Source organism: Corvus cornix, chromosome 2 (genome assembly GCF_000738735.6).
Source record: "Corvus cornix cornix isolate S_Up_H32 chromosome 2, ASM73873v5, whole genome shotgun sequence".
Lineage (NCBI taxonomy): Eukaryota > Metazoa > Chordata > Aves > Passeriformes > Corvidae > Corvus > Corvus cornix.
Genome location: NC_046333.1, coordinates 29,459,235 through 29,484,602, shown reverse-complemented (window position 1 = coordinate 29,484,602; position 25,368 = coordinate 29,459,235). Strand labels below are relative to the sequence as shown.

General features: G+C 40.9%; 1 protein-coding gene across 1 annotated transcript in view; it reads right to left on the bottom strand.

Annotated features, from left to right (window-relative positions):
• Positions 1-1,102: 1,102 nt before the first annotated feature.
• Positions 1,103-25,368, bottom strand: part of CNTNAP2 (contactin associated protein 2) — a 1,031,909-nt gene continuing 1,007,643 nt past the window's right edge. The window contains exons 22-24 of the mRNA XM_010398652.4: positions 25,018-25,248; positions 12,660-12,731; positions 1,103-11,687 (exon numbers count right to left, since the gene is read on the bottom strand). Of these exons, the coding sequence (XP_010396954.1) occupies positions 11,488-11,687; positions 12,660-12,731; positions 25,018-25,248 (503 nt within the window). The 3' untranslated portion in view covers positions 1,103-11,487. The remainder of the gene's footprint in view (positions 11,688-12,659; positions 12,732-25,017; positions 25,249-25,368) is intronic.

Below are 25,368 nucleotides of genomic sequence, written 5' to 3'. Positions count from 1 at the left end.
CCCCTTTAACTGCACATGGTTGGCAGCTGAGAGGCTCTTCTGAGGAAGCAGAACAAGTACTTTGTGCTGTGGATGTACCTGGTTATCATTGTCCCTAGACATCTGCTTTTGGGTGTGACAAAACCAGGCCTTGACATGAGGCACACCTTTGATCTGACCTACCCTGGGCTATATCCCTCAAAGGCTGAAGGCAGCTCCTGAGGTTTCACTAGCAAACCAGAGGGTTTTCAGAGATGAGAATCCCTCTCCCCTCCAATCCCCAGGCAGATCGTCTTTCTCTTGCTGAATTTCAGGGAAGGGCTCACATAGTGGCCTGAGGGAGGAGGAGTTGCCTGCAATAAGGAGCCAGCTGAGGAAACCCCGAAACCTTGCACAGAGAGGCAGCGGGCCACTGCTTTGTGAGTACAATAGCTTGGTTTTCTGTTCCGTGGGAAGCACTGGCATGTCTTCAGTACCCACAGCTGGGCTGCACACAGAGGGAGAACTGGCAGGAGAAGTAGAAGTAGCAGCCCATTAGTAGAGTGCCAGAAAGCTGTTGCTGCTGTGCACAGGGCCAAGGCAGGAGGATGGTTGCAGGAAGAGCAGCCTCTGGGATGTCTGCTCCCCTAATGAGTAGCTCCATGGGCAACACTAGTCATTGTCCAATGACCGTGTGTCCGCAGCCTGTGGCACACCAGCTCTTGCTCTGAAGGGGCCCAAAGCTTCCTTAGACCTTTCCCCTGTTAAATAAACAATATTTGAATGTGCATTGGTCTGAATTCTTTCTACCGATGTTATGAAACCTTCTTAAAAAATCTCTAGCCAGTCAGTAATGCTACCAACCACTTTTGTTTCCAAAAGAAACTGGATATTTTTGTTTCCAAATTATTCAGAAGAAGAGATTCACCTGTTCCCTCCATTGAGTCACTGTACACAGAAATCTGAAGAGCCCTCTGCAGTTTATCTCAGGCTCTTATACACAGTCTGTAAAGGTGGTTTCTCTTGGTGTTTTTTTTTGTTTGTTTGTTGTTGGTTGTTTTTTGGTTTTTTTTTGGTGTTAAATGAAGACATCAAATATTCCAAAGGAATGACACAGGCACACACACACACAAAAAAACAGTCCTCATCTGGCAAGGCTCTTTTAATGTTGTACTTTTACCAAACCACAGTACATACTTCAAATAAGGCCTAACAGATTATACTCTTTATAAATTTACAAACAGTTTATTCTCCTTAAAGAGATCATATTTTATCAGTCTTGTGTATTTCAATGAATTATATGTTTATTCAAGCATAACATAGCAAATGTAGCCATAAATCTTGTAGACTAAGTGTCTATAACAGAGGAATCTCAGATACACTATACTTTCAGATTAGGACGTTTTTTAATATACACATTTTTGTTTAATTAGGGTAACTGTCATCTCCTGGTTATGCGTCCCATGGGAAAATTGTGCTCAAGAAAGAAACTTGTGGACTAGATTAACTGCAAACAGACAAGGTCTTGGTTCACCTGACAGGAAATTGGGCCAGCTTTGTAGGCACATAACCCTGGGATTGGATTTCCACCTGGTTTGGAGGGAAGGGGTGAGAGGCTGCTTTTGCTTTCCTAATAGCTAATGGCCCTGTTTTTTCCTGGGTACTGCTCCACAGCAGCAGGAGCTAGATCAGTAAGAAAGGACAACTGCGCTTCCATCCCTAGCCAGCAGCCCAGGTTATTGAGAGCTGGCTGGCTGGTAGAGATGAATTACTCAGAAGTGGCATACAAATAGTACTTAAAAAAAAAAAAAAAGAAAAAGGGAGTAAAAGAAGAAAGGAAGTAAAATGACCTGCCTCTGTAGCAATTTTCACAATATTCTGCTGCTGCTATGTATATGAATCTGATTCTGAACCATCGTTCGTGTCCCAGTCTCTGCTGATCCCTTTTTCTGCTCACAAGGCTATACCCATAGACCAGCTGCTGCTAGCTTGCTATCTTGTCAAGCAAAGCCAGCGAAATAGGAGCACCTCACTATGCTGTGAAACCCCCAAGAGACTGCTCAAGACACTGTGTTTTGAGGACCTCACACTGAGCAACATCACGGGCTGTGCAAGACAGGTGTTTCTGAAGTGTTATATGGCGCCGATGGCTTCAAACCATCTCTCAAAGATTGAGAAACAAGTTCCTGCTTGAGCCCAATATGTCCCTGCCAGAGAACCAGTAAGGAAAGAAAAAAACCTGATACTGAGACAAAACCCAAATCCAAACCATGCAAATAATAGTTGAATAATAGAAATCAAAATCCAAGCCTGTACCCCAAGTCTCCCTTGCAACAGAGACAGCTGATTGCTTTCTAAAATGCAGAACCAGCCATTTCTGTAGCTCCTAAATAACGAGTTTGGCAATAGTTACCATGCACAAAGTAAAGGCCACTTATAAAACATCTCCATAAAAATATCTATTTATCTCTATATCTCTATTTATATACGTCAGTAAGAAGCATCAGACTGAGCACAGCCCAAGCACTCCATGATGGGGGGGAAATCTATTTAATCTCCATGAAATTAAGCACTCTTAGTTAGGATTGGCATCCACATGTAGGATTAATTCAGTATAGGTAATTTCCATCAGGCTTCTTTTAATTAGCAGTAGTCAAATGGGGTAGCAGAGTTGTTGGGGAGCTGAAGCCTTTCAGGAATATTGTGCCAAATCATGCTGTTGTGTCAGAGGAACTCCCTGGACGCAGGCTGCTCAACGTGTGAGTCAGCTCATTAGGACTGAAAATAATTTATATGACACCTGCCCAGCCAGCCCACTGATGGGTCTTGATCCACTGAAGGGCAGAGGAAAAGTTCCCCATTGCTCGTGTGTGGCTGAGACTGACCATGCAAAGCAGATCTGTGGAAAGCCAGTTCTCTCTGCTTCATAGTTAATAGGAACCAAGTGATGCCTTAGACTTCTTTATTCAAGTGACTCTGATACCTTCTCTTAAGCAGTTGGAGCTTCAAAAGATCAGATACAATGCAGGAGTTACAATGGGGTAAGTGTAGTATCTCAGGTATTCCACACACAGAATCATTTTTTCCCCTCCGAGATGCTGATCCAATGAAAATAAAACTATTTAGTAACCAATGTTGAGAATTTTCTTGGATGTGCTCATAACTGAAACCTGTAGGGGGGTGGACTTGTTGGCCCTGCTGAGGCAGACCTTTAAGGCTCCAAGAGACTAAAACCACTAGAAGCTTTTATAATATCATTTGTTTGTGTCCTACCTTGAAGATTACAGCAGCCTTGTATAGCTGCTACAAAAGCACAAGGGAAGGGGATGGCTAAGAGCTCAATCTGACATCCTGTGGCCCTAAGGAAAATAGATGCCAGCTTTTGCTAGACATTAATTTCATTATTGATATCTCTTGGGAAAATTTGAACCAAGCAATAGAAAGTAACCATGATGAGTGGAATGAAGTGCAGCTGCCTAATTTCCAGATTCTCTTTGCCAGACAATGCTGTGATTTTGGAACAAATATAAACAAGCTATAAAATAATGCCGCAGATGGCAGAAACCAAACTTGTACTTTCAGTCACTGAGTACTATGAACAGATAAAAAACCTGCTGCAAATACAAAAGATGACAGGAATGACAGCACATAACCCTTTCACTACAATGGTTACATTTTAGGAAGGTGAAAGTCTTCACCTGCTCAAAGTAGCAAGCACTGCTGAGAAGGAGTTTAAAGATGACAGTGAAAGGCAGTAAATTTGTCAGTGGGAGGGAACACTTCTAAAGTAGAGAAAGAGATGTGAAAAAACTCAGACCTGTCAGCAATTTTCTTTCCTTGGAGTAATGGGTAGAGGGGTTTGGAAAAAAGGAAACATTAGATGTCTACAGAGATCTTACTGCTTACTCTTACCAGGAACTGCGTAATGAAAGGGTCTTTACGCTGTGTTTCAGAGTGTGCAGCAAAGGCAATTTCTCTTTGTTACCTTACCCTGTTGTAGTAGTTTATGCTTCAGGAATAAAGGTCTCATTAGTGCAAGTCACACAAGAAAACTCTGCAGACAGACCTTGATTTTATAACAGAAATAACTTACAACTAGCTGCTGATACTGCGTCCAGTGTTTTATGATGGCAAACCATAGATCTACTTTTAAACGTTTACCCAAAGGAGTTTTTCAAGACAAAGCAGTGCAGGGCTATTTGTTCAGCTTGTGAAAGATTTATTGACTATGCCAGGGTCAGACTCCTTCAGTGACACACGCACTGTAAGCATGAGAATGTGCCGTTCAGAGAACAAACATTAGCATACAGTGGATGGCTACCTTGTCTTTATTCAGCCAAGTTAATTTATCTTACATGCATGGGGTTAGAAAAATAATACACAGACCTGGCTAGTTGCTCCATTGCTAACCAAAGCCATGATGAAATGACGGAGAGCTGTTAGGCTGGAAATGTTCCAGATGAAGCCTGCTTCCACCTGACATGAGTCATCTAACTTTACTGTTTTCTGGCTGATTCAAGAGTTTGTTGCCTTGCTCCAGTGACTCTGTCTGTCTTAAAGAGCCTGAAGACAGCCTACCACCCTGGAAATGGAGTCAGTGGGGAAAAAACCAGTATGACTGGACAGGATGCTAGATTATCTCATCTAGGTTCCCTTTCCCACAAAAGGTTGGACCAGAAGGTCTTTTGTGGTCCCTTTCAATCTGTGATGTTCTATAAGATGGAGAAAAAGTGACAAAAGACAGGGACAGGCAGCAACAATCTGAGAATTGTCTTCTAAGCAGGTAGAAGAGCTTGGGACTTGTGACTCTGTACTCTCACCAGCAGCCTAGAGTGGCTTGCTTAAGTTTCACATCTTCAGCTGTAGTCTTGCAACAGCCTGTTTCAAAGCATGTGAACAACAGGAGCTCAAATACCTTGGCCAAAAAGGCAAGGAACACATGGCAATATATAACTGGCCACAGCACTGTACCTACCCCAAACTCCTGACTGGAAGGCAAGAACCTCTGGTACAGTTTATTGTTCTGCATGCTAAGCATTTCCTCAAATGGTTTGTGTTCTAGTGTCATTCCAGTTATTTACATTTCTCACCTGTCAGAAAATGTCATCTACCAGCCTTTTCAATAAATTAGAGTTTCTTAGAGCAGCTCTGTGCAGAATTCAGAATGCCAGTTGTCGAATATTATCAGTATAAATACCTATACGTTATAATTAATATGGTGATAGTATATCCCTGACCCTTGGGAGACAGCAGAATTAATGCTATGGAATCTGAGGAAATAACAATTTGCTCTTCTTTAATACCCTATTACATACCAAGCAAGAACATTAATCTATGGCAAAACTAAAGGTACACACTTTTATGTTTGTTGTTTAATCCAGACGCTTTTCCTTAAGGAAACAACAGCAGTGGGACTACAAGTAGACGTTATTGGAAGCTGAATCACAGAAGAAGCAGAATGTGCTATATTTGTTACTTGCTTATATGTGTATTTCCAGAGTATATCTTACCCCCTTTTCACTGAAGTGGTTCTGGTTGTGCTTAAATAATTGCTCAGCTTTTCTCACATGATACTTTGAAAATAGAAGACTAGTGAAAAGAAATACTGCTCTGTGAAAAAACCTGTTGATACCAAGATTTTTTTTTTATGGTGACTTTTTAAAAAAGACTTTTTGTGTAAAAAAGCCATGAATTGGCCCCTTCTCTTCCTGATTCTTAAGCTGTTGGCATAATCAGAGTTTTGAGCATAGTGCCTCAAGAAGAAATCTGTTTATTTGTGAAAGTCAGAGTTAAAAGAACTGTGTTACGGATTGTTAAATAAATGCTTTTCCATTCCCAGGTCCAAGTCTTGTCTCATTTGAGGCACCATATGTGCCTGCTACTGTAGGGCACAGTCTGAGTTTATCTCCAAAATTGCACTTAATTCAAGAGCGAGTGAGTTTGCTAGCACTGCAGACTCATGGATTTGGAGCAAGTTTGGTATCTTATCCACCCACACTACGGCAGCAATTGCCCGAGTGGTGCAGACATCGCATCCCGAATAGCCTTAGGTTTTGGAGGTGCACGTGCACACCCACATGCCTGCAGTAGACACGTGTGGCAACAGAGGGAGCAAAGACTCTTTGTGTCACAGAGTTCAAGTATCAGTCGGGCTTTACACTTGAACCTTCACTCCCATCTCTTTGTCCTAGAGATTTTTTTTTAAATGAAAAATATTCCTAGGGGCTGCAGCAGTCAGCACAAAAGAATGGCCAGAACACGGTCACACAGTATCCCACCAGGACTTTGCCACTATTATATTCCACAAAGGAAGTGAAGGTCTTGGAGGGATCCAGGGATTTGGTGGGTGGTTAAGGCAATGCATGCTGTAGACAGAGCAACAGTCCCTGTGATTCAGGTGGTTGTTGCACTGATGCTTCTTTGCCTAGGTTTCACACTCTCCCATTCACTTGCATAGTTCTTTTATAAAATGCTTCATGTCATAAAAATATTTTAAAGCCTGATAAGGTAGTTTATTGAAAGGAACAGACACAAGTCTGTTGAGCTGGGCATACATTTTTCTTGACAGTTTCAATAAAAGGCTCTCATTCATGAAGGAAAGGACGGAGTTACGGCAGGAAAGGAAAGCAAACAACCCACACTCAGTCATTTGTCGTATGTAACCCTTGTGAGGCTGGCAATGCCACCGAATCTGCAGTAACAAATGTGAGCAGAACTGATAGCAGACTGCTTGCTGCTAACTGCAAAGTGATCAGAAAGGGAAAAAGCAGAAAGGCAGTCATTAAATTTCTATCCAAACCCTGCTCTCAGACCCTCTGCCCACCACAACGAGTACAGATGTACATTCCGTAACAGATAACTCTGATGCAGGAGGAACACACTTGCACTTCAGTAAATCTTCCCTGATTTTAGCACCCTCTCTTCCAGCATATAACTGCATTCCGGAGTACCTTTTTTCATGTACTGGGGTTCTTTTCTTAAGAGGTCATTCCAACTTCTGTCCTTTCCAAACTGATTTCCTGGCACTAGAGAAGTTAAAAATATGGGCAGTGAACAGAATATCCAAAGCATGAGGAAACAGCTGTTACAGTGATTAAAACTATTTCAAATGTCTTTCTCCTTTTTTCCCCCCTCCTCTTTATTTACCAATCTGGTTTCTAATAGAACTTTAGTTAAAAGGAAAGACATTCACAAAAGATATTTATGCATACAAACACACTGCCCTTCATTCATTCTAATTTGCATGCTGTTGCTGTTAGAAAGTAAAGTTTCTGTTTAATTTCTCTAGGATGGATAATGACATCTGATTACCAGAATTTAGGTTCTGCTTTTCAAAAATGACATCCTTTCAGGATCACCATGCTTGATGGAATGTAAAATCATTCATGGGAGAAACCATATTGAAAGCTATTGCTTGTTGAATTTAGATAGCTTCACATTTCAACAGATACCCTGGAAATTAGATGAATCTGCCATTAAAGGACATTGTTTTAATTGAGCTCTTATCAGTACAATAAACTTGTACATACACACCACTGCTTCGGCAGTCTTACTAAAATATTTGTGATGACCATCCCCTCACATGTATCATGCTGCCTAGAGCATGACGCTAAAATGCTGCCGTACCTTTGAAGTAGTAACTGCTAGAAGAGATATAAAAGGTACAGGTAAAGTTTAAGACACAAAAAATACAAAGCAGAAATGCTCCAGTACAAGTTAAAGATACATACTCCTATTTCATACATCTGAATTTTCTATCAGTAAATATGGAACAATCAGCGCATGAAAGACCTGATTCAAAACCGCCAGACTGGATTGCGGATTTCCCTTGAGGCTGGGCTGACATCAAAATAGGTTTTCCATTGTTTTGTCTCTTTAGAGCTCCATGTCTCATTACCTGGTGGTCTGCAAGTCTTGTGAATGAGAATCCAAAATATTGCTTACATTATTTCACTAACACTGAGAGCTCTGATCTCCAGCCCAGTCTTGCTCTCCCCACTGCTGGTGGCAGTTTTGCCATCATTTCCTGTGGTGTCGGGAATGACCCTTTAGAAACACAGCTGGGACACTTTGGTTCCCAAACCAGTACAAGAAGCTACATTTTTCTGCACAGTTCAAATAGGTGAAACGGCTAAAAAACAGGTGATAAAAGACTGATTATTTTAATATTCTTTGGGGAAAGTACAGAGTTTTATAAAAGTAGGATCCACTCTCCCCTCCAACAGATTTTCCCACATACCTGTTAAACAACATGGTATTTTGGCACAAGTAAGAGTGGGTGAAATAAACTATGGATGTTGTTTCATCCTTCAATGATGGGCTTGCAGAGGAAGAAATCCTCAGAACAGACCTATTGCTAGCAAAATACACAGGCTATGTCTCAGAGCCTGCTCCTGCTTCACTGACAGGATGCTGAATGACCACTGCCTATAATTAAACATACACCATTCTCAGAAATTAAATACAAAGCAGACAGGCAGGAATTCACCCAAAGTCACCAAATGCCTATACAGAGACCAGCTGCTCATCGATAATATCATGTCTAAGGCCCAGTTCAAGGAGAAACAAAAATTCTAATAATTAAAGGTTTCTAGAGTTATGAAAGTGACTGTATTTTAGCACAGCACTAATGTATTTCACATAAAAAGGTCCACGGTATCCAGTCAATGGAGAGGTGCAGATGCTCATGACTTGGTTTCAGAAATTCAAACTGTTTTTCAAACTTAAGACACTAATTTATAACTATAGCTTATGCAATGGTCAAAGGTTATTTGCCAGAAGTTCTGGCTTACAGGGTTGTGGGAGACTAGCTGGTAGTTTTTTAGAAAATCAGTGAATAGGTGTCACAGGCCTCACTGCCATAACCCAGAGACAGCTGCCTCTTGCTTTGCCAAGAACTTGGTTAGACATGGAGACCAAGCCATCTTTCCCTTCTAGTACCATGCAGAGGAATTTGGCAATTTACACTACAGCTGTTAAATCTGTCTCTCCCACATAAGTAGCAGAGGACTCTAGTCTCTCAGGATACATAAGTCTGATCTTCCTCACAGACATTAAATTCCGAGTTTTTTTTCTGCAAACCAAATCCCAATCTATGCAGATGATGCTCTATTCACTTCACTTGGTAGCTTGAAGTTGCAGGCAAGGATGTTTTCCAGACTGGACTAAAATACCATTAAAATAAAATGAAACATAAAATCATATAGAAAAGATAAAGCCTTTTCAATCCTACAGAGACACCTGTGATTGCTATGTGGTTTGCTGAATGGTGGTGCAGGGTAGATCCATCCCCTGCTGATATTCTCCAAGGTGAGAAGACTTATTTTACACTCATGATTAAACCCAGGACTCATCTGCTTGATTACAGACAAGAGAGGAAGAGGTTAACACTGGAGGCAAGGCAAAAGACTGCAGAGCACAAGAGTGACAGAGGTAAGTTTTAAGCCTACCTGAACCTCTCTGCCACTTATATTACCTGAGAAACAGTATTTTTTTTTGAAACTGGCAACTCTCTTGTATGATAATTCCAAATCCATAAATAGAAGAAATTAATGGGCTTGATTTGCTCTGATATCTATGTTCAATGATAATGTTCCTCAAGAACAGGACTTTAGACTACCATCCTTAATACCCAAACTATCAGGCCTGTCTTTCTGACAAATTGTGCTTATCAGTGTCTTGTTTGGTAAGACTCAAATATTTTCTTCCCCCTACATGATTTTTTAATTTATTTTTAAAGTGTCAATTAGAATAATGAAAGTTGGAACAAAAGAAAGAGGGAAATTAAAAATGTTAGCACTGCTCAATGTAGTAGTTTGCACATTTGGGTGAAAAATAAATCCTTATAGTGCAGAAAAATGAATTAAATCTGTGCGTACTAAACACAGAAATATTAAAGATAAAGCAAATCTAGGACTGTCACAAGAATAAATACTTTTAAAGGGAAATTCTTGGTATTGTTTCTGTTCTTTTAGCACGTGGCAAAGCCCTGCAGTATATTCAATCCTTCATTCTGTTCCACTGCACAACCTGTCCATTAAGGCCTTAAATTCCTATCAATTCAGACCATAGGAGAACCATGCGTCTCTACAGAGGGAAAGCTAAAGCTTTGTTATTGCCACCAAAGGATATTAGGTCTTCAGGCTGCCCCTTTGTCTTTCCTACTAGCTGCCTGCTGTTCAGGTGACACTTACGACTTTCCTGATTTGAGAGGAAAAATGGGATGCAGTGCTGTACTTGGCATTGGCCTTGCTATTTTTAAAAATGCCTTACAAAGACAGTAAAACAGTTTGGGTAAATCTCCATATTGAAAAGTAACTCTCACCAGCATGCTGTGTGTTTCTCATGTGCTCTGGAGGCAGAGTTTTCAAGCCTCCTTTGCCTCACCTTCCTGACTGTGCAAGCGCTGCCAGCAGAGGCTTTCCTTGCAATGGGACTGAAACAAGGAATTTAAGGAATAAATTGCTACTCTCAGGTTGAAAAAAAGAAGTATGTGAAGCCTGTGGGTTCAAATGCATTGACTAAAGCCATACTAATATTTCTATGACAGCCTATTATGAAGAAACAGAAGCAAACAAAGTCTGGCTCTAATTCCCTACTACAATGTACAGTATATGCCAATATGCCACAGGCAGAGTTGAGTTTAACCTGGCATGTGCACCAGGTCACCAGTGCCATAGACAAAGACACAGAAACAGACTAGGTCTACATACTCACACAGCATCATCCTCCCTCAGAGACCAACAAAATAATACAAAAAACCTTTAAAGCCTCCTGTGCTTATGATAATCCTCTTTACTAGTAATAGTAGTAGTCGTAATAATAGTATTTTTACATTGTTGATGAGAATTGCACACAATCAGTGAGGTGCCTGGGTCAAGAAGATGGGTCCTGCCGGGGCTGACATGGACCAATGAGACGTTGAGAAACTGGCGAGTAAGATTTGCATTAGTCCTCACCCCCCTGTCCCACCCCCAGCCTGAACCCCTGGATCAACGCCACCGAGATAACGGTGATGTGGCCAAAGTGCGGCGCTGAGGGCAGCCTGCGGGGAAGTGGCCAGCCAGGAACGAATACCACACCGGGAAGAAAGGGCTGCCACTTGTTCTCAGGACAGAACCACCCACATTTCAAACAGCTTTTAAAAATTGTAAAAAACCAGCCCTGTTTCTTGTCACAGGTATCCAGAACATCTCTAAACACACACAGAAATAGACAGGTATTACTTAAAATTGTAACCAATGCTGAAGCTGCAAAACTGATCTTTGTTGTAGTTGTTGGGATACAGAAGGGGCAATTTGCTGTAAATAAATATTAAAAAGTATTTTTTTAAATGCTTGAGATATTCTTTTTGTTTTTTCTCCAGTCTCAGTGGTATTTTCCTGTCACTTGCTCCTCCAGTTGTGCTGATCTTTTTATCCTATGTGTGCTCAAGTGTCCGGCACAGAGTGTTCTCTCTCCACTGCAAGAGTCATCCCAGTCCCACCCTGGCCCAGCTCATATCCCACCCCAGGCCCCATCCCCGTGGGCTTAGATAAGCCATTCCTTCTTGCTCTCGTCTATGGTCTCCGTGAAGTTGGGGTCATTGTTCATGATGGCGGCGTCGGCACTCTCGGCTGACTCTGCCCCTTTGGCCTCGTTGGTGTGGTAGGTTCCCTTGTGGCGGAACATGTAGCGGATCAGGAACACCAAGGTGCAGAGGATGGTGAAGATCACCACTGCGATGACGCCTACACACAGGAGGAAAGAAAAGATGACTATGGTGAGACCAGCTGCAGATTTTAACACAAAGAAAGGATCCCAAAACTCCTTTGAGCTGAGTTGAAGCTACTCAGGCAGTTGAGCATCACCACAGTTGCTTGGTTTCTACTACTCTAATATTTATATATAGTTTTCACCACATACACAATGCAACTCTGTGAAGTCTGCTGGTGACTCTCTCTCATCCCGTAGATAAAATCTTCAACATTAACATCTACTTACAGAGCTAAGATTTGCTGACCATGAAGCAGAGGGTGTGAGCACTTCCAGAACACAGATTCCACCTCTGATGTTCACTTTCTAGTCAAAGGCTGTAAAGACCTATCATAGCTCGTCTACGCGTCCTTGAAAATTGGCTCGGCTGGCTGTTGGCTCATGCCACCCACTAGGCGCTGTCTCCCCATAATTGCAGATGTTACTGCTTTATCATCAGTTTTAGCCCTAATTGGTCTCCCTACAACGGTCTGTTTTGGGTTCGACCCTGTTACAGAGAAGCTTCATGAATGGTATCCTCTTAGGCATAGGCATCTATGTGACAAAACAGCACTGCTCCTGTTCGGGCCCTTCTCCACAGGCATAAGAATCTTCTAGGATGAAGATGCTATGAAATGTTCAGGTTAAAAAAATCTTGTAATCAGCCAGAGTTATGTTATGATGCTTTATGTTACGTTGGGCAGGTGAACTGAGGCTGTTCAGATGTGGCCTGAATTTTTCTGAGGAATGCAACGCTATCCTTTCAGCATTGTAAAGTTTCAAAGTATAAGGAAAAGTTATAAGTAATAATAAAAATATAAATTAGAAAGGGAAAATTACACAGCAAATCAAAACTAAAGCAATAAACCTAAACCTGGATATGGAAACATTTACCCCTGTTAGCAACTGCAATTCAGCCATCAGAGACATACTGCAAAGTATCTTGGAAAAGTAGAGAGTTTTCTTACCTCCAATAATAGCTGAGTTTCTGTTAACTCCATCTCCTATAGCTTGACCATTGTATGGGAAATCAGCACTCGCTGTAAATAGAGAATTAAAGATTCATGTTGTAATAGCAGTGGAACTTCTGTAAAAGTTCAGAAATACACCCACCATCCTCAGATACAACTTAAAGAAAACTGTGATCACTAGATATTTATCTATAGACGAATAAAAAGAAAAAACATCTTTCAATATTATCTAATCCCTCTGAACTACTTGCTTCCTCCTCGTAACAAAAATAAAATTAAAATAAAGGAGATACCCTCAGTAAGCATTACTGTTGATCCAGAAGGACATTTTGTCCTTTACTAACATAAAGTCAGTAAGTTTTAAGTGGTAAATTAGCACAAAACCAAACAATCCCCTCTATTTTTAAAAGTGTGTGATCATATTATTGCAGAGATTTTTGCCTTTGTCAGTGCTACCCATCAAAGGCTTCAGAAGTTTCCAGGATTTGGTGGCCACCATTGTATACAACCTCAAGCTCTTTGAAAGAAAAATGGGAATCCTTTTTGCTGATGCGCAGTCCAAGGTAAGAGAGGGGCTGCAGCTTCTGTTGGTCAGAGCCATAGAGCAGCTACCCCACAGAGCACATGCCAGCACTTTTGTCACTCTAGGAGAAAGCCCAGCGTGTCAGCTGAGCCACTGCTGGAGCTGCTTTGGAGCTTGAGGAGCAAGACTGTGAGCTGGAGGAGCTGAGGCACAGCAGGCAGGAGAGCCTGTGGATGAGGAGAGCCTCCAGCACACAGATAAAGAGAGGAAACACAGGCAGATGTGCCAGCACTGATTTGCGAGTAACCTGAAAAGGAAACTCCTTGCAGCAGAACGCGATGAAATTGGGTGGAAGCCTTGGTTTTAACCTCCAGAAAATATCACAGAGGCTTTTCAAGGCCATCTCATCAATTGAACTTATTATCAGCATTTTCTTTATAGTCAGGCATAGCAACTAGACACTACAGTGACTAAGAAAACCCAAGCAGCTGGGTGAGTGATTGCAATCATTTGCCTCTTTGCCACTGGACTATGGCATTGATTTTGAAATAGAGAAAATGTTGCTAAAAGTGGCTTAACTGGAGAAAGTTAAAATAATCAAGGATATGAACTACTTCTTAGGGCAGCATTTAAAACCCAGCTGTATTTTCCTTGCTTGATGGATTAGGTGATACTGTATTAAAAAAATCAATTGCCTTTACAGACTGGTGATGCATTCAGTGTACCAAAAACTGGCTGAGGAAATTCAACTGTCTTTCTGTTAGCATGGAGTAAAATCCATAATAAAGTTCCTTTTCTATTGTAAAGCAGCTGCACAAAAGAATAAACGGTTTCAGCTTGCCATATGGCCTGAAAGGAGGTCTGGGGCTAGAGTAGCCCTCTGTGTGCCTACTCTGGGAGAGAGTCGAACCAGCTGTGTATTCAGCAGCTAGTTTTTGGCTGGCTGCCTGTGGGACAAACAGGAGCGCACTTCTCAGAGCTCCGTGGAGGGGCCCTGTCCAGCAGATATTGCCAGCAGCACTCGTGTCTTTGACATTTGTTGGTGCTCTGGCTTCTGAAAACCTTCTTCTGCACCTCTCTGAAACGAATCAAGCTACAAATCGTAAAAAAATAAATACCTGGTTCCATATCAGAGGATTTTGCTCCAAAGAACTGTGGAAGACTGTTAATAAAGACATTTTGGCACAGGACCCATAAACATACCCTTGCAGTGCTAAAAGGGAAGGGCTGGCAGTGGGAAATCCTAATTTTAAACCTGCCCTCCCTGTATCTGAAGGAAAACCCTAAAGCCAAATAATATTATGGGGAAAGCATCAGTTTGCCAAATCACAAGGAATTCCCCTCTGCCATTCTAACCCAAAAGGAGGTCCCTTGTCATCTGAACATCACCACAGGCAGTTAACAAGTCCTAGCACTTGCCACTTGGTTGAGAGTTGGTCTCCTGTGTCCTCACACAAGAAATCTGAAAATCTACAATGGTCATGTTCCTTCTTCCCTTAGAATTGAATATTATATTTTATCTTCTTTTAAAAGGTTATTTCGAGGACAATGGCACCAGTGAAGCTTGAAGAAAGAGGAAAGCTGCTGTTCTTGGCAGTACAATCCCTCCCAAGCTGCCACATCATGGTGGCTATGCTACAAGGGATTCCTGGCAGATGGAAGACCACAGCCTATGATGTCCAACAGGCACGGAAGCACAATGCAGGATAAGAAAGGGCATGATGCAGAATGTGGAGCTCCATCCTTGATCTTGTCTGAGAGCTGCTGCTGGGACTGGACCCAATGTCTCCACCCACAGCTGCTGCCCATTGCACCCAGTCATCTTATAGACTCAGGAGGAGCTGTCCAGAGCAACAGGCACATGTGGTTCACTCTGAGACTCCCACCTCTGACAAAAAGGAAACAGGAACATGAATCTGGGAGCAGCGGACACTGTATTTCAGCAAGAGCTCATCACCAGATTGGTTAAATTGTGCCCTGCTGCAGCTGCTGGAGAACCAGGAGCACTGCAGGGAAGAAAAGGAGCTTAGACTTTCATGAATCTTTTGTTTAAAGCACTTGCAGCAGTGTTGGCAGATATTATTGCCATCATTCATGAATTCTTATTCTACTATTCTCGTGTAACCGAGAGACCTGCTTGTGTATTATGGGCAGGGTTTTGACTGAAAAACTGTATCTAAAATCTCAGCCAAGTGTGGAGTTACAGAATATATCTTGCTGAAAAAGAATCTATACAATTATTTTACTTAAAGTATTACTACAGATGGATAGAGGAAAAAGAAAACAACTAACTAGTTTCTTTTCTTAGTAGAAAGTTCCCTTGACATTCTTCAGTAGCTCCTCAAAAGATCAGAAAGAGCTACAGACCAGAGGTCTAAGAGCCATAAAAGGGTAATTCCTGCCACAGCAATTAGGCTGAAAAGAACATATGAGGGTACAGTCCTTGATCCTCCAAGATGAACTTAACAGATTATTGTCCCCAACAGGTACCAAGTGCAGCTATTTCAGATAGGAGTTACATCACTCAAACACATGGGGATTCCTCTCTGATCTTACTACAGTCACATTCAATATTAATGCAATATTAAGCAACTTTGCCAAAAAGACAACTAACAAGGGTTTTTCTTCCATTGCTGCTGAAATTCAGGAACTAAAAGAGAAAAGAACACGTTAGAGCATACCAACAGAGGGACAGCAGTAATACAGATCCTCTGGTAAAAGCACAGAAGACTACAGAGTGCTGTTCATAGGTTGTAAAGAGTAATTCCTAAAATGAATCTTCCCTAGGTTTCTCCAAGTAGCCAGGGTCTCACTTGTGTGATTCAAAACATGAAACACAGAGCAAAAAGCTTTCTAATCTATCCTGGAAAACAGCTACATATTGACCCAAGAAATGTCCTGCCAACTCCCTGAAATCCTCTGCTCACGCAGCTGTGGCACAGAGCCATCAGTTTGCTGTCACGGCACAGCAGAGACTTGTTTCTAAAACCTGCAGCCAGTGTAGGGACAGATTGCTCTGCCTCAGGAAATGCTAAGCTCCTCTGTGGCTTACGAGCATCACTTCATCTGGTTCCCTTCCAGGATCCAAGCTGGGTGATGCTGACCTTTGCACCCTGTCTTTCCACAGCAGGTCATCAGGTTTGCTTCAAACACCACCATCCTGAACCTAACTTACATAAAGGGACACAGTACACTTTGCTTTCTCTTTCATGGGCTGCTCACTCCTTGAATTTTTAGTGATGCCTCATGTGTCGTGTTAGAGGGTTACATGTATGTCCCTATTATGAACCATTTTCCTGACTTTATGGAAATAGAAATCTTCACAGTCACAGACTTAATAAATTTTTTTTAGTACAAGTTACCGGATATTGGAAAAAATACACCCACTTGGCAATTCTGGAACTACCAGAACAGACGTGCAGCTTAGAGGGAAAATTGGGGCTTTTAATTTTAAAAATGCCATCTTCTTCTCTCTGTTGCCAATAATGCTAATTATTTGGAACATGAAAATCTCCATGTTGGAACAAAATTCACTAATTTCTTCAATCTTTTACAACCATCTTGACTGGGGGGGGATAGAGAGGAAAAAACCCTAATATAAGTGACAAAAAATCCTCCAATGCATTAGTGCTATTTGGACCAATTACTTAAACCGAGTGTTGTCACTTGGTTCTTTTAAATCAAAAACATTTTGAAAGGTTAAATTTTTTTTCCCCTAAGGACATTTCATTGAATCTCAAGTGGTTTTTATGTCAGCTGCTGGTGAGTTCTGTTGAGAGTGAGAGAGATACATGCACAGAGATAATGGAAAACACAAAACCTGTGGTTTTACATTTTTGGTATGAAGGGTCTCCAATCCCATCTTTTTATTACAGTGTGAAGTGAGTATAAATCAAAAAATCCTCTGAAATGATGGTTTAATAGAAACACTGACTTCTGAACACCAGTCTGCATGCAAACGCCTGAGACAGTGTGGGAAAGTAAGTGGGGTTTATAGAAGAAAAGTATTGTTGGATGTTTCTGTAAAAAAAAGCATGAATTTTGGAATAAACAATGGAGCTGCCAACAATGAACAATGGCAGTGCTGGGAGACAATGAAGTGAATGCCCCATGGTCAATGAACTGGGACAATACAGACTCTCAGCACTAGACAGCAGACAACCCAATCAGTCCGGATAGCTGTTTGTGAATTTAGGGCTGTGTTATCAGCCCTTTAATTTCCTTCTGCAGGTGAGCTTTGCTGTCCATACTCTTAAGGAGGGGAGGAAATGGAGTTTTATCAATGGCTTACACCAAGAGAGTTGTACAATATTATTTCTTTTGGTCTTGAAAAGCAATCTTCCTGGCAAAGGGACAGAAAAGCTTGTGCCTTATTAGGAGACCCACCCCTGCAGCTTAAACTCTCCCAGTCAGTCCTGGGTGAAATACAAGACAGGGAAAACATTCCTTCACTCTCTGTTGGGACGGGTTAGGTGATTCTCCCTTGCTTCCCCCTTTGTATGGTCATTTCACACTTTCTTTTGCACACAAGCACATAATTGTACAAAGTAGTGGTAAAGCAAGACACTTTATAATACTAATATCTGGCACTTGTATACTACAGAATTTTATTCTCTATTTTAAAAGGAGAATAGACATTTAGCATCACTTTTTGATTTTGTTTATCTGCAGCTGAACTTCAGCAAGTTGGATCTCAGAATCCGTATTTTGAACATTTGCTCTGCCAGATTTCCAGCTGATTTGCAGCACATTAGAGCACCCTCATCCATAAAAGACCTAAACTCATCTATCTTTTAATTCCTAGTAGCAACATCTGTTTGACACTGAGTCTCACTATGACTCCAGACAAGAGTCATGCTGGCCTAAGATACCACTTCCATGAAAATTTTATGAGCAGTACTTACATTTCACCTGTTAAGGAAGATACACAAATACTTCCTTTTAAAATTAATGTAGAAGATGAAGTACTTTGGTGCTCTCGAAGGAACAGTGGAGTTAAGTGCTGATCAAAGCCTGGCTGTATATAGCTAATCTTGGATAATGGACCCAGAACGGAATATGTGAAAGAAACACCCCTCCTTTTCCCCCCCCCCCAAAAAAAAGAGAAGAAAATCCACCCCAATGATCAAGAACAGCAAACAAGCCTATAAACTTTTGACAGCTACAAAAAAGGAGGAAAAAAAAAAAAAAGAAAGGCTTGGATTGGGGATAAGAAATGAGTCAGATTGGAGAGTTTAAACCTAAACACCCTTTCATAGCTGTAATGACCTGACTTCAATCTAGAATTACCTCTTACACAGGAAGTAAGTGTGATTCTGCCTGAGGAAATGAAAAAGAAAGCAGTCACATGAAGTGCTCAGGCATCTAAATGCTTCATTCTCTACTCCATTTTCCCCCTAATTTATGCCATCCCTATGTTCCTAGTTAAGATCAGTACTTGTGTAAAAAATACAGTCTTTGCAGAGGATGGAAAAGACTCTCTTTTTAGAATTAGCACCTTCTCTTGACATTAGGTAGCAGCATTAATATTCAAATCACTGCTTACGAAACAGCTACAATACTGGTCTGTCAACAAATGCCAGAAGAATTTACAAGCTTGGCAGTCTGCCAGCTGTCTGATGCACTAGACAGAGTGTCAGAAATTCCACACTGAAATTATATAGTCTTAAAGTGAAGAGAGAGCTATGCATAATTGTGTGAAGGAGCTACATGAGATTGAGGGAGGCATTTTTATTCCAAATCAATAGAGAGATTTGCAGTAATTCAAGCACCATAATTAAACCCTTTAAGGATGAAGCATTGATTGTGCCAAATTTCAGACAGATGCTCTTCCTAGTTAGCTGTTTGATGGGCAGGAGAAAAATAGAAACTGTTGCATCTACATGTTTACCACTCACCCTCTTGCCTGCAAGAAATACTTGGTGCTTAGAAACTGAGCCATGAGTTTCTGCTAGACTTAATCCCTCCTGACAGACTGACAAAAAATGCTACCTTCCTGTTTGAAAACAACTCAGGTCAAGGCCATGGACTTCTGAGACAATATTTATATTGGGAGCATGGGGGATGAATGCTGGTCACTCTCAACAGAGTAAACAATCACAGAAACGCATCAGACTCTGGCAGTGGAGGAACCTGTTGACCCACAGGGCAGGTTGCAAGTGCATCTTCAGTCTCTTGTATAAAGAGTATAAATATTAAGCTAGCTTACTGGCAGACAAACAGCCTCCCAATGTTTACATGCTATGTTAATTAAAAAAACCAAACCAACCACCTCGATTAATCAGTAAGCCTGAAGAGAGAATCTGGCATCATTCTCTGATTGCAGTACAGGTTTGATGTGCTTGAAAAAAGGAGCGTCATTTCACTCTAGCAAATGCCTTCATATCTATTTCTAATTTTGCTAACACTAGGATCAAATTTAGATGTGTAAGGCTGCATCATGAACAGAAGTGGTGCAGCTCCTCTGTGCCTCCTGCCTGGCCTTACATGCCCCTTGTAGGAAGCCTAGGGAAGCGACCCTGCTCCCCTGCCATCCCTTAAAAGAGAGAATGAGTGCTATGTCCTATGTCACCATCAACTTTAATGCTCCTGCTCTTGGATGAGCATCTTGCTCACTGATGTGTACAAGACTCTTTCAATGTCTGTGGCCAGGAGAGTGTTTGGTTCATGTGTTTCTGACTAAAGACCACTTTGTGGGCTGCATTGTCACCCATCACATATAATGCCTTTGATTCTTCTTTCTCACTGTGTCATTTGTAACAAGCCCTTGACAAGGGCAAAAGCTATTTCCTGTCTTCCTAGCCACATCCATACCAGCACACATCTGTCCCAGCCTTCTCCTCAGGTGCTGCTGCTCTGCCCTCTGAGATGTGGTACCAGTGGTCAGGGGATGAGACGCGACACAACTGACAGCGTCTGAATGTGGAAGGTGACCTTCAGGACTGCCACCAGTAACATGAATGACACCTTCTCTTGGTGCAGAAATTGACTGCTGCTCTCTTTCACTTGACAAAGAAATTAGCTGGCAAAATAGGTGAGCTTGGATGTATGGCCAGTGCTCAATGCTGTTGCTCCCTTCTCTTGCCATCACTTGTTAAAGGAAGAGGGATGAATTCATAACAAAAAGAGAGAGAATCCTGCAAGCAGCTTTTTAATCTTGATGACAGTGGTACATAATTTTACCAGACATGCTCAACATAGGTTTCAAAGTAAGCTGTTGATTTGTGAAAGGCAAGACCTTTCAACTACTACAAAAAAATAAAGAGCATTTAGGGTTTAAACATACACAGTCAGAAAAAAGTCACACCACTCGGAAGAACATTGCAGATGTAGCACTTAATCCTGCTCCATTTAATTCATGATATGTTGAATAGGTTTAACTAAATCCCATGTTAAATACTCTAAATGCCATTCTGTTCATACTCAGAGTAAATGCATCTTGCAGCTACAGAGTGCCATGACAGCTTAGAGCTGCTAAAGCATAATTTGCCAACTATTGTATGTACCTTGCTTTTCTGGGATCTCCTGCTTTTAGTCAATTCAAGATTGGGTAGTTTGGCAAGCTGGAGCACATTTTACCTAAAACAGAGATGTAATGGGTTTCTTTTATCCTTTGTTTATATAAATATGGAAAATTTAGAGGTGAAATTCCATTAGTAAACTGTAGAACCTTTATCTTAGGCAAAAGCACCCACATACCGAACAATGTCACTGCAATAATACGCAACTTCTGATATTAACTACAAGGCATTTTAGGTGCGGAATTTTTTTACTACAAAAATAATCATGTTTGGGCTTCTGTTTGCTTTTCTACAATAAGCAAGGCATCAGTTATCAATGACATATATCTTAACTAATCTGAACGGAGAGATATTAAAAACTCCTTGCGATTAGCTTTTTTTTACCTATGTGACAGTAACAGATATTAAAATGCACACCAATACAATTAAAGGATATAGAAATTAAAACATTTGTTTTCAATTGTATGCCAGATAGGTAATTTGATGGTTTGGACAATATATAAAGGCAGAACACATAATTTTTAAATACTATGTTCATTGATCAGGCTCTTTTTAGCCTCTTTTCTACACTCCTTTTGATGTAACCAAGGCAAACTGAATTGTCTGACATGAACTGAGATAATACAGATGAGAGGAAAACACAGGAAGTGAACTATATTGATGATCTGCCTAGATGTCATTATTGACCTTTTTCTTTTAAATCACCAGAAAGTCACGTTCCAGAAAAGAATGACTTGTTGAATTCCTGTGCTTCATCATCACCAAGAAAGGATCACCATAGCAACAGGAAAAGACTATGCATTGTGGGAATACTCACAAGCTGAACAAGATCATGGTTTAAGATAATGTCCCAGGAGCATGGCAAAATGCCAGTCGGGGTGGGGAGGAAGGGAAGTGGGACTTCTACAATAACAAAGGAATTTAAAAAGATCTAATATTGTAAATGTGAAATATATGTGTATTCAAGGCTAAAAGAAAGTGCAAGGCAGTGAATCGACAAGCTGTATAGCTCATTTGTCTGGGGAGAAAATCGACAGGGCTTCTTATTGATAAATCCCTGAACTAGTTTTTAAAGGTCAACTGCCAAGTGACTGATGTGTGTCATTATGATTTTCCCTTTAGCCTCTCTGTTAGGGCATCCAAAATGTTTTGCAGCTAGCTGGACATGTTCGTGCAGTAGCTACACAGAAGAGTTTAAAGAAAACATTTAATGTAGGCCACCCATCAGGCAGAACCTGCTTAACTTCTAGTAATTATCTGCAAAGTCTGATCCAGCACTGCAGTTGAGAGGTGAAAGGATCATTACATTTGTTGTCTGGTGTATCTGTTCTATTTAGACACTTATCTTTGACCCCCTCCTACAACATTTTTCAATCCTCAAAGTTCGATTCCGCAATATTTGAGAAACAAAGCTAAAAACCTACACTTGACTCAAAATATGAATCAGGATGAGTTCAGAGTATGACATTGAATGAGATTTGAACCACATGATACTTCCCACAATTTTTTTCCCGATTTTTTTATTTTTGCTATGAAACACTCATCCTTCGCTCTCATATTTTGTTAAGAGCTATTTAAAATTAAATAGGTAACATAACACTAAAAATTACAGACAAAAACATGTTTGAAATGAGAAACGCTGCACATAGTAACTGCTGCTTTCAAAGCCATGTTATTTGCAACCATTTCTTTGTGGCAAAGTGTGAGTGGCTTTTGCTTTAACATCACTACAAGTGTTCCTGTGAATTTCAAAACTGCTTTTTGTCTTTGTCCCTTCAGCCTGTTTAGTGAAAGAGTAAATTCACACTGAGAAAATGGAGACTATTCTAGTTCTGGAGCCAATTACTTATATCTTGGATTCCTCCATTTTCTCTCTTAACTTGATTTTTGTTAGAAACTCTTAAGCAGGGTTTGGGAAACATAAAAAAATCCTCAGTGAAAACTGCCAATTTACTAATGCAAAGTGACACTAAACCCCAGCATTTTAATTTAGCAGCCATGAAGATCATTTTGATGACTGACAGGCTATGACTTTGATGACTCAAGGTTACACAGTCTACAGTATATATTTTTCCTGTGACCGAACTATCTGTGTCAGACCACCACTGATACTTTCACAAAGACTGAGTTGTTTTTACTGACACTGATAATGAGTTGCTGAGATACCTCTTTGTACCATGGAAATGTCATCCACAGTAGAAGTCAGACATAGCTCACAACACCTGAATATCCTTTTACTCCTGAACCAGTGAAACATCACTCCTTTGCTGTGAAATTTACTTCTACCGTAACTCACCTGACGTTGCTTTCTTTGGTGTACAGCAGTCCCTCACTAGAAGGCTTTGAAGCAATATGATCTTTTCCCTCTACTGCTGTGGATCACTGGAGGGGACAAGAGGAGGGGTTCCTAGCTCCCAGTCTAACTAACACTAATCATTACCAAAAATGAAGGTGAGTCCCTTGAGGTCTGCCTGCTCATGACTTGAAACAGTTAAGTCTGACAATGGCAATGAAATTTATTTTTTCCTGGCAGAAGTTAACAGACAGCCTGAGCCAACCTACTGGCATGCTGCATGTTCCCTGACATCCTTCATGGTGTCTCTGCGACCAAGTACCACAATTAATCCAGGAGAAAAAGTGTAAATTGTAATCTGTCAGGTCAACAAAGTTTCCAAGCCGAGATTGAGCCAACACAAGGTCAAGCATAATGTCATGTGGCAAGGACAAACAGAACCTCTTTCTCTGAACTGCAGGAGCTATTAAAACAGTGCAAATATCCTGAGTAAAACCCACCATAGTCTTTTACTAGCTTGCAGTGAAATGAAGTGGAAGGAAAAGTAACCAACAAAACTTAACAACCAAAGCCGATTAGATTCACATGATTCACAGCAGCAGTACATCCTCAAGAAGATAATGGCATGCTTTTTAAAGACATGACCCAGTGAGCAATCCTTCAGAAAATGTGTTTGTATAGAAAGAGGAGCACAGACCATGACCTTCAGGTACAAACAGGTCTACTAATTTCAGAGAAGAAAGGGACTACTAATTTATGATGAAGAAAATTCAGGTAGAAAATTGCACGTCTTAAGTGGGTAAGAGACATACTGAAATCTTACAATGGCATGGCATGGCAGCAAGGAGGGAATGACAGGTTTTAAAAAATGATACTGTTTGTATTAATGTTTGGGAGCCTCAGCTCTACAAGGTGCTCTGTCTCTCCTTAGAAGCACCTGCCCTACTTTTCTGCTGAAGAAGAGATGAAAGGAAATGCTGCAAGGAGTTTCTTGACATTGCAAGGAAAAAACCCCTAAACAACAACAACAAACCAAACCAACCAACCAACCACCCACAAAAAAACAGACCTCAAAGGTACGACCTTGACATGTACTTCTGAGAAAGACATATACCTGCCTCCTCTTACATAAAAACTGGCATATGGATGCATCCCCAAACACAAAGACTAATCATTATCAAAATCATTATGGACCAGGATTTTCCTCTAGCATCTTAATTTTATGCCACTTCAAACACAACAAATTTGCCAGAACAGGTTCTAATTTACACTCTACAAGTGAAATCAGAGTGAAGACACAATGCAAGGGAGGTGTCAATGTACACCTGACCCCATGAATCTAATTTAACCTGATAGTCAAGAAGCAAAAGAGAAAAAAATCCTCTAAAGTTAGCCACAATGTATAGTTTCAGGGACTGTCAGTCACAAACTAGGGTGAGATTTCTGGGATCTGCAAATTGTTTTGGCTTCCAGCATTTTCAGCATGAGTGCCACCATGACTAATGGGATTTTCCATTAAACACAGCCTACGGAAGGTAGACATTTTAGTAAACAAATCAGCACTTTACATAAATACATTTATGTCTAAAATTAGATTTACTTTTTTTTTTTGTATGAAGCTGACTGCAATATACTTACTTATTAGGAATACAGCATAAGAAACGCTACCGTACCTTTTCTATATGTACTTGAAGCTTTTTGCTGACTACAGAGAAAATGATATCACAGCAGTTAGGTCAAAACTCAACATTTAAATAGCGTAAGACTTACAGAAAAGAAAAATAAGCAGAATATATATGTATATGAAAAAGGCAAAAAATGAAAAATGCCCTCCTGTAACTGCATTTAAAAGTGGTGGCAAATCTCTGTCATTCCAGTTTTGCATTTCCTACCATTATAGCCCTACATTCACCTATCAATCACTTAACTCTCATTTTTGCTTTTCTTTACAGAGGAAGGCAGACTGGTTTCTTCTCCGAACTGCTTCACTGAGTTAATGTAACATGAACCCCACCTTACCTGAGTCTAGGTGCCAAGGGTCGGTGGCGGCCGACATTGGTGGGATGGTGAGTGGAGACGCTCCGCAGTTGGATTCCACCAGTTCTCCTTGGATGTGGACGTGAGAGGAGGCGTTGGTAGGTCTCAGAGCTGCTTTGAGTGGAGCAATCTGGTTGAACTGGACTCTCGATAGGCAGCCAGTGAATCCTGGGGTGTTGTATTTATATATATCTTGGTCAATCTTCCCAATTTCTATGGGAAATTGAAGAGGGAAAAAAATTAATCAAAACAATTCATTGCTTTGGAAAGTGCGGTTGGTCTGAACACTTGATCCCCAGAGCTCAGTTCCCAAGTCCTGCTCTGAAAGAGACT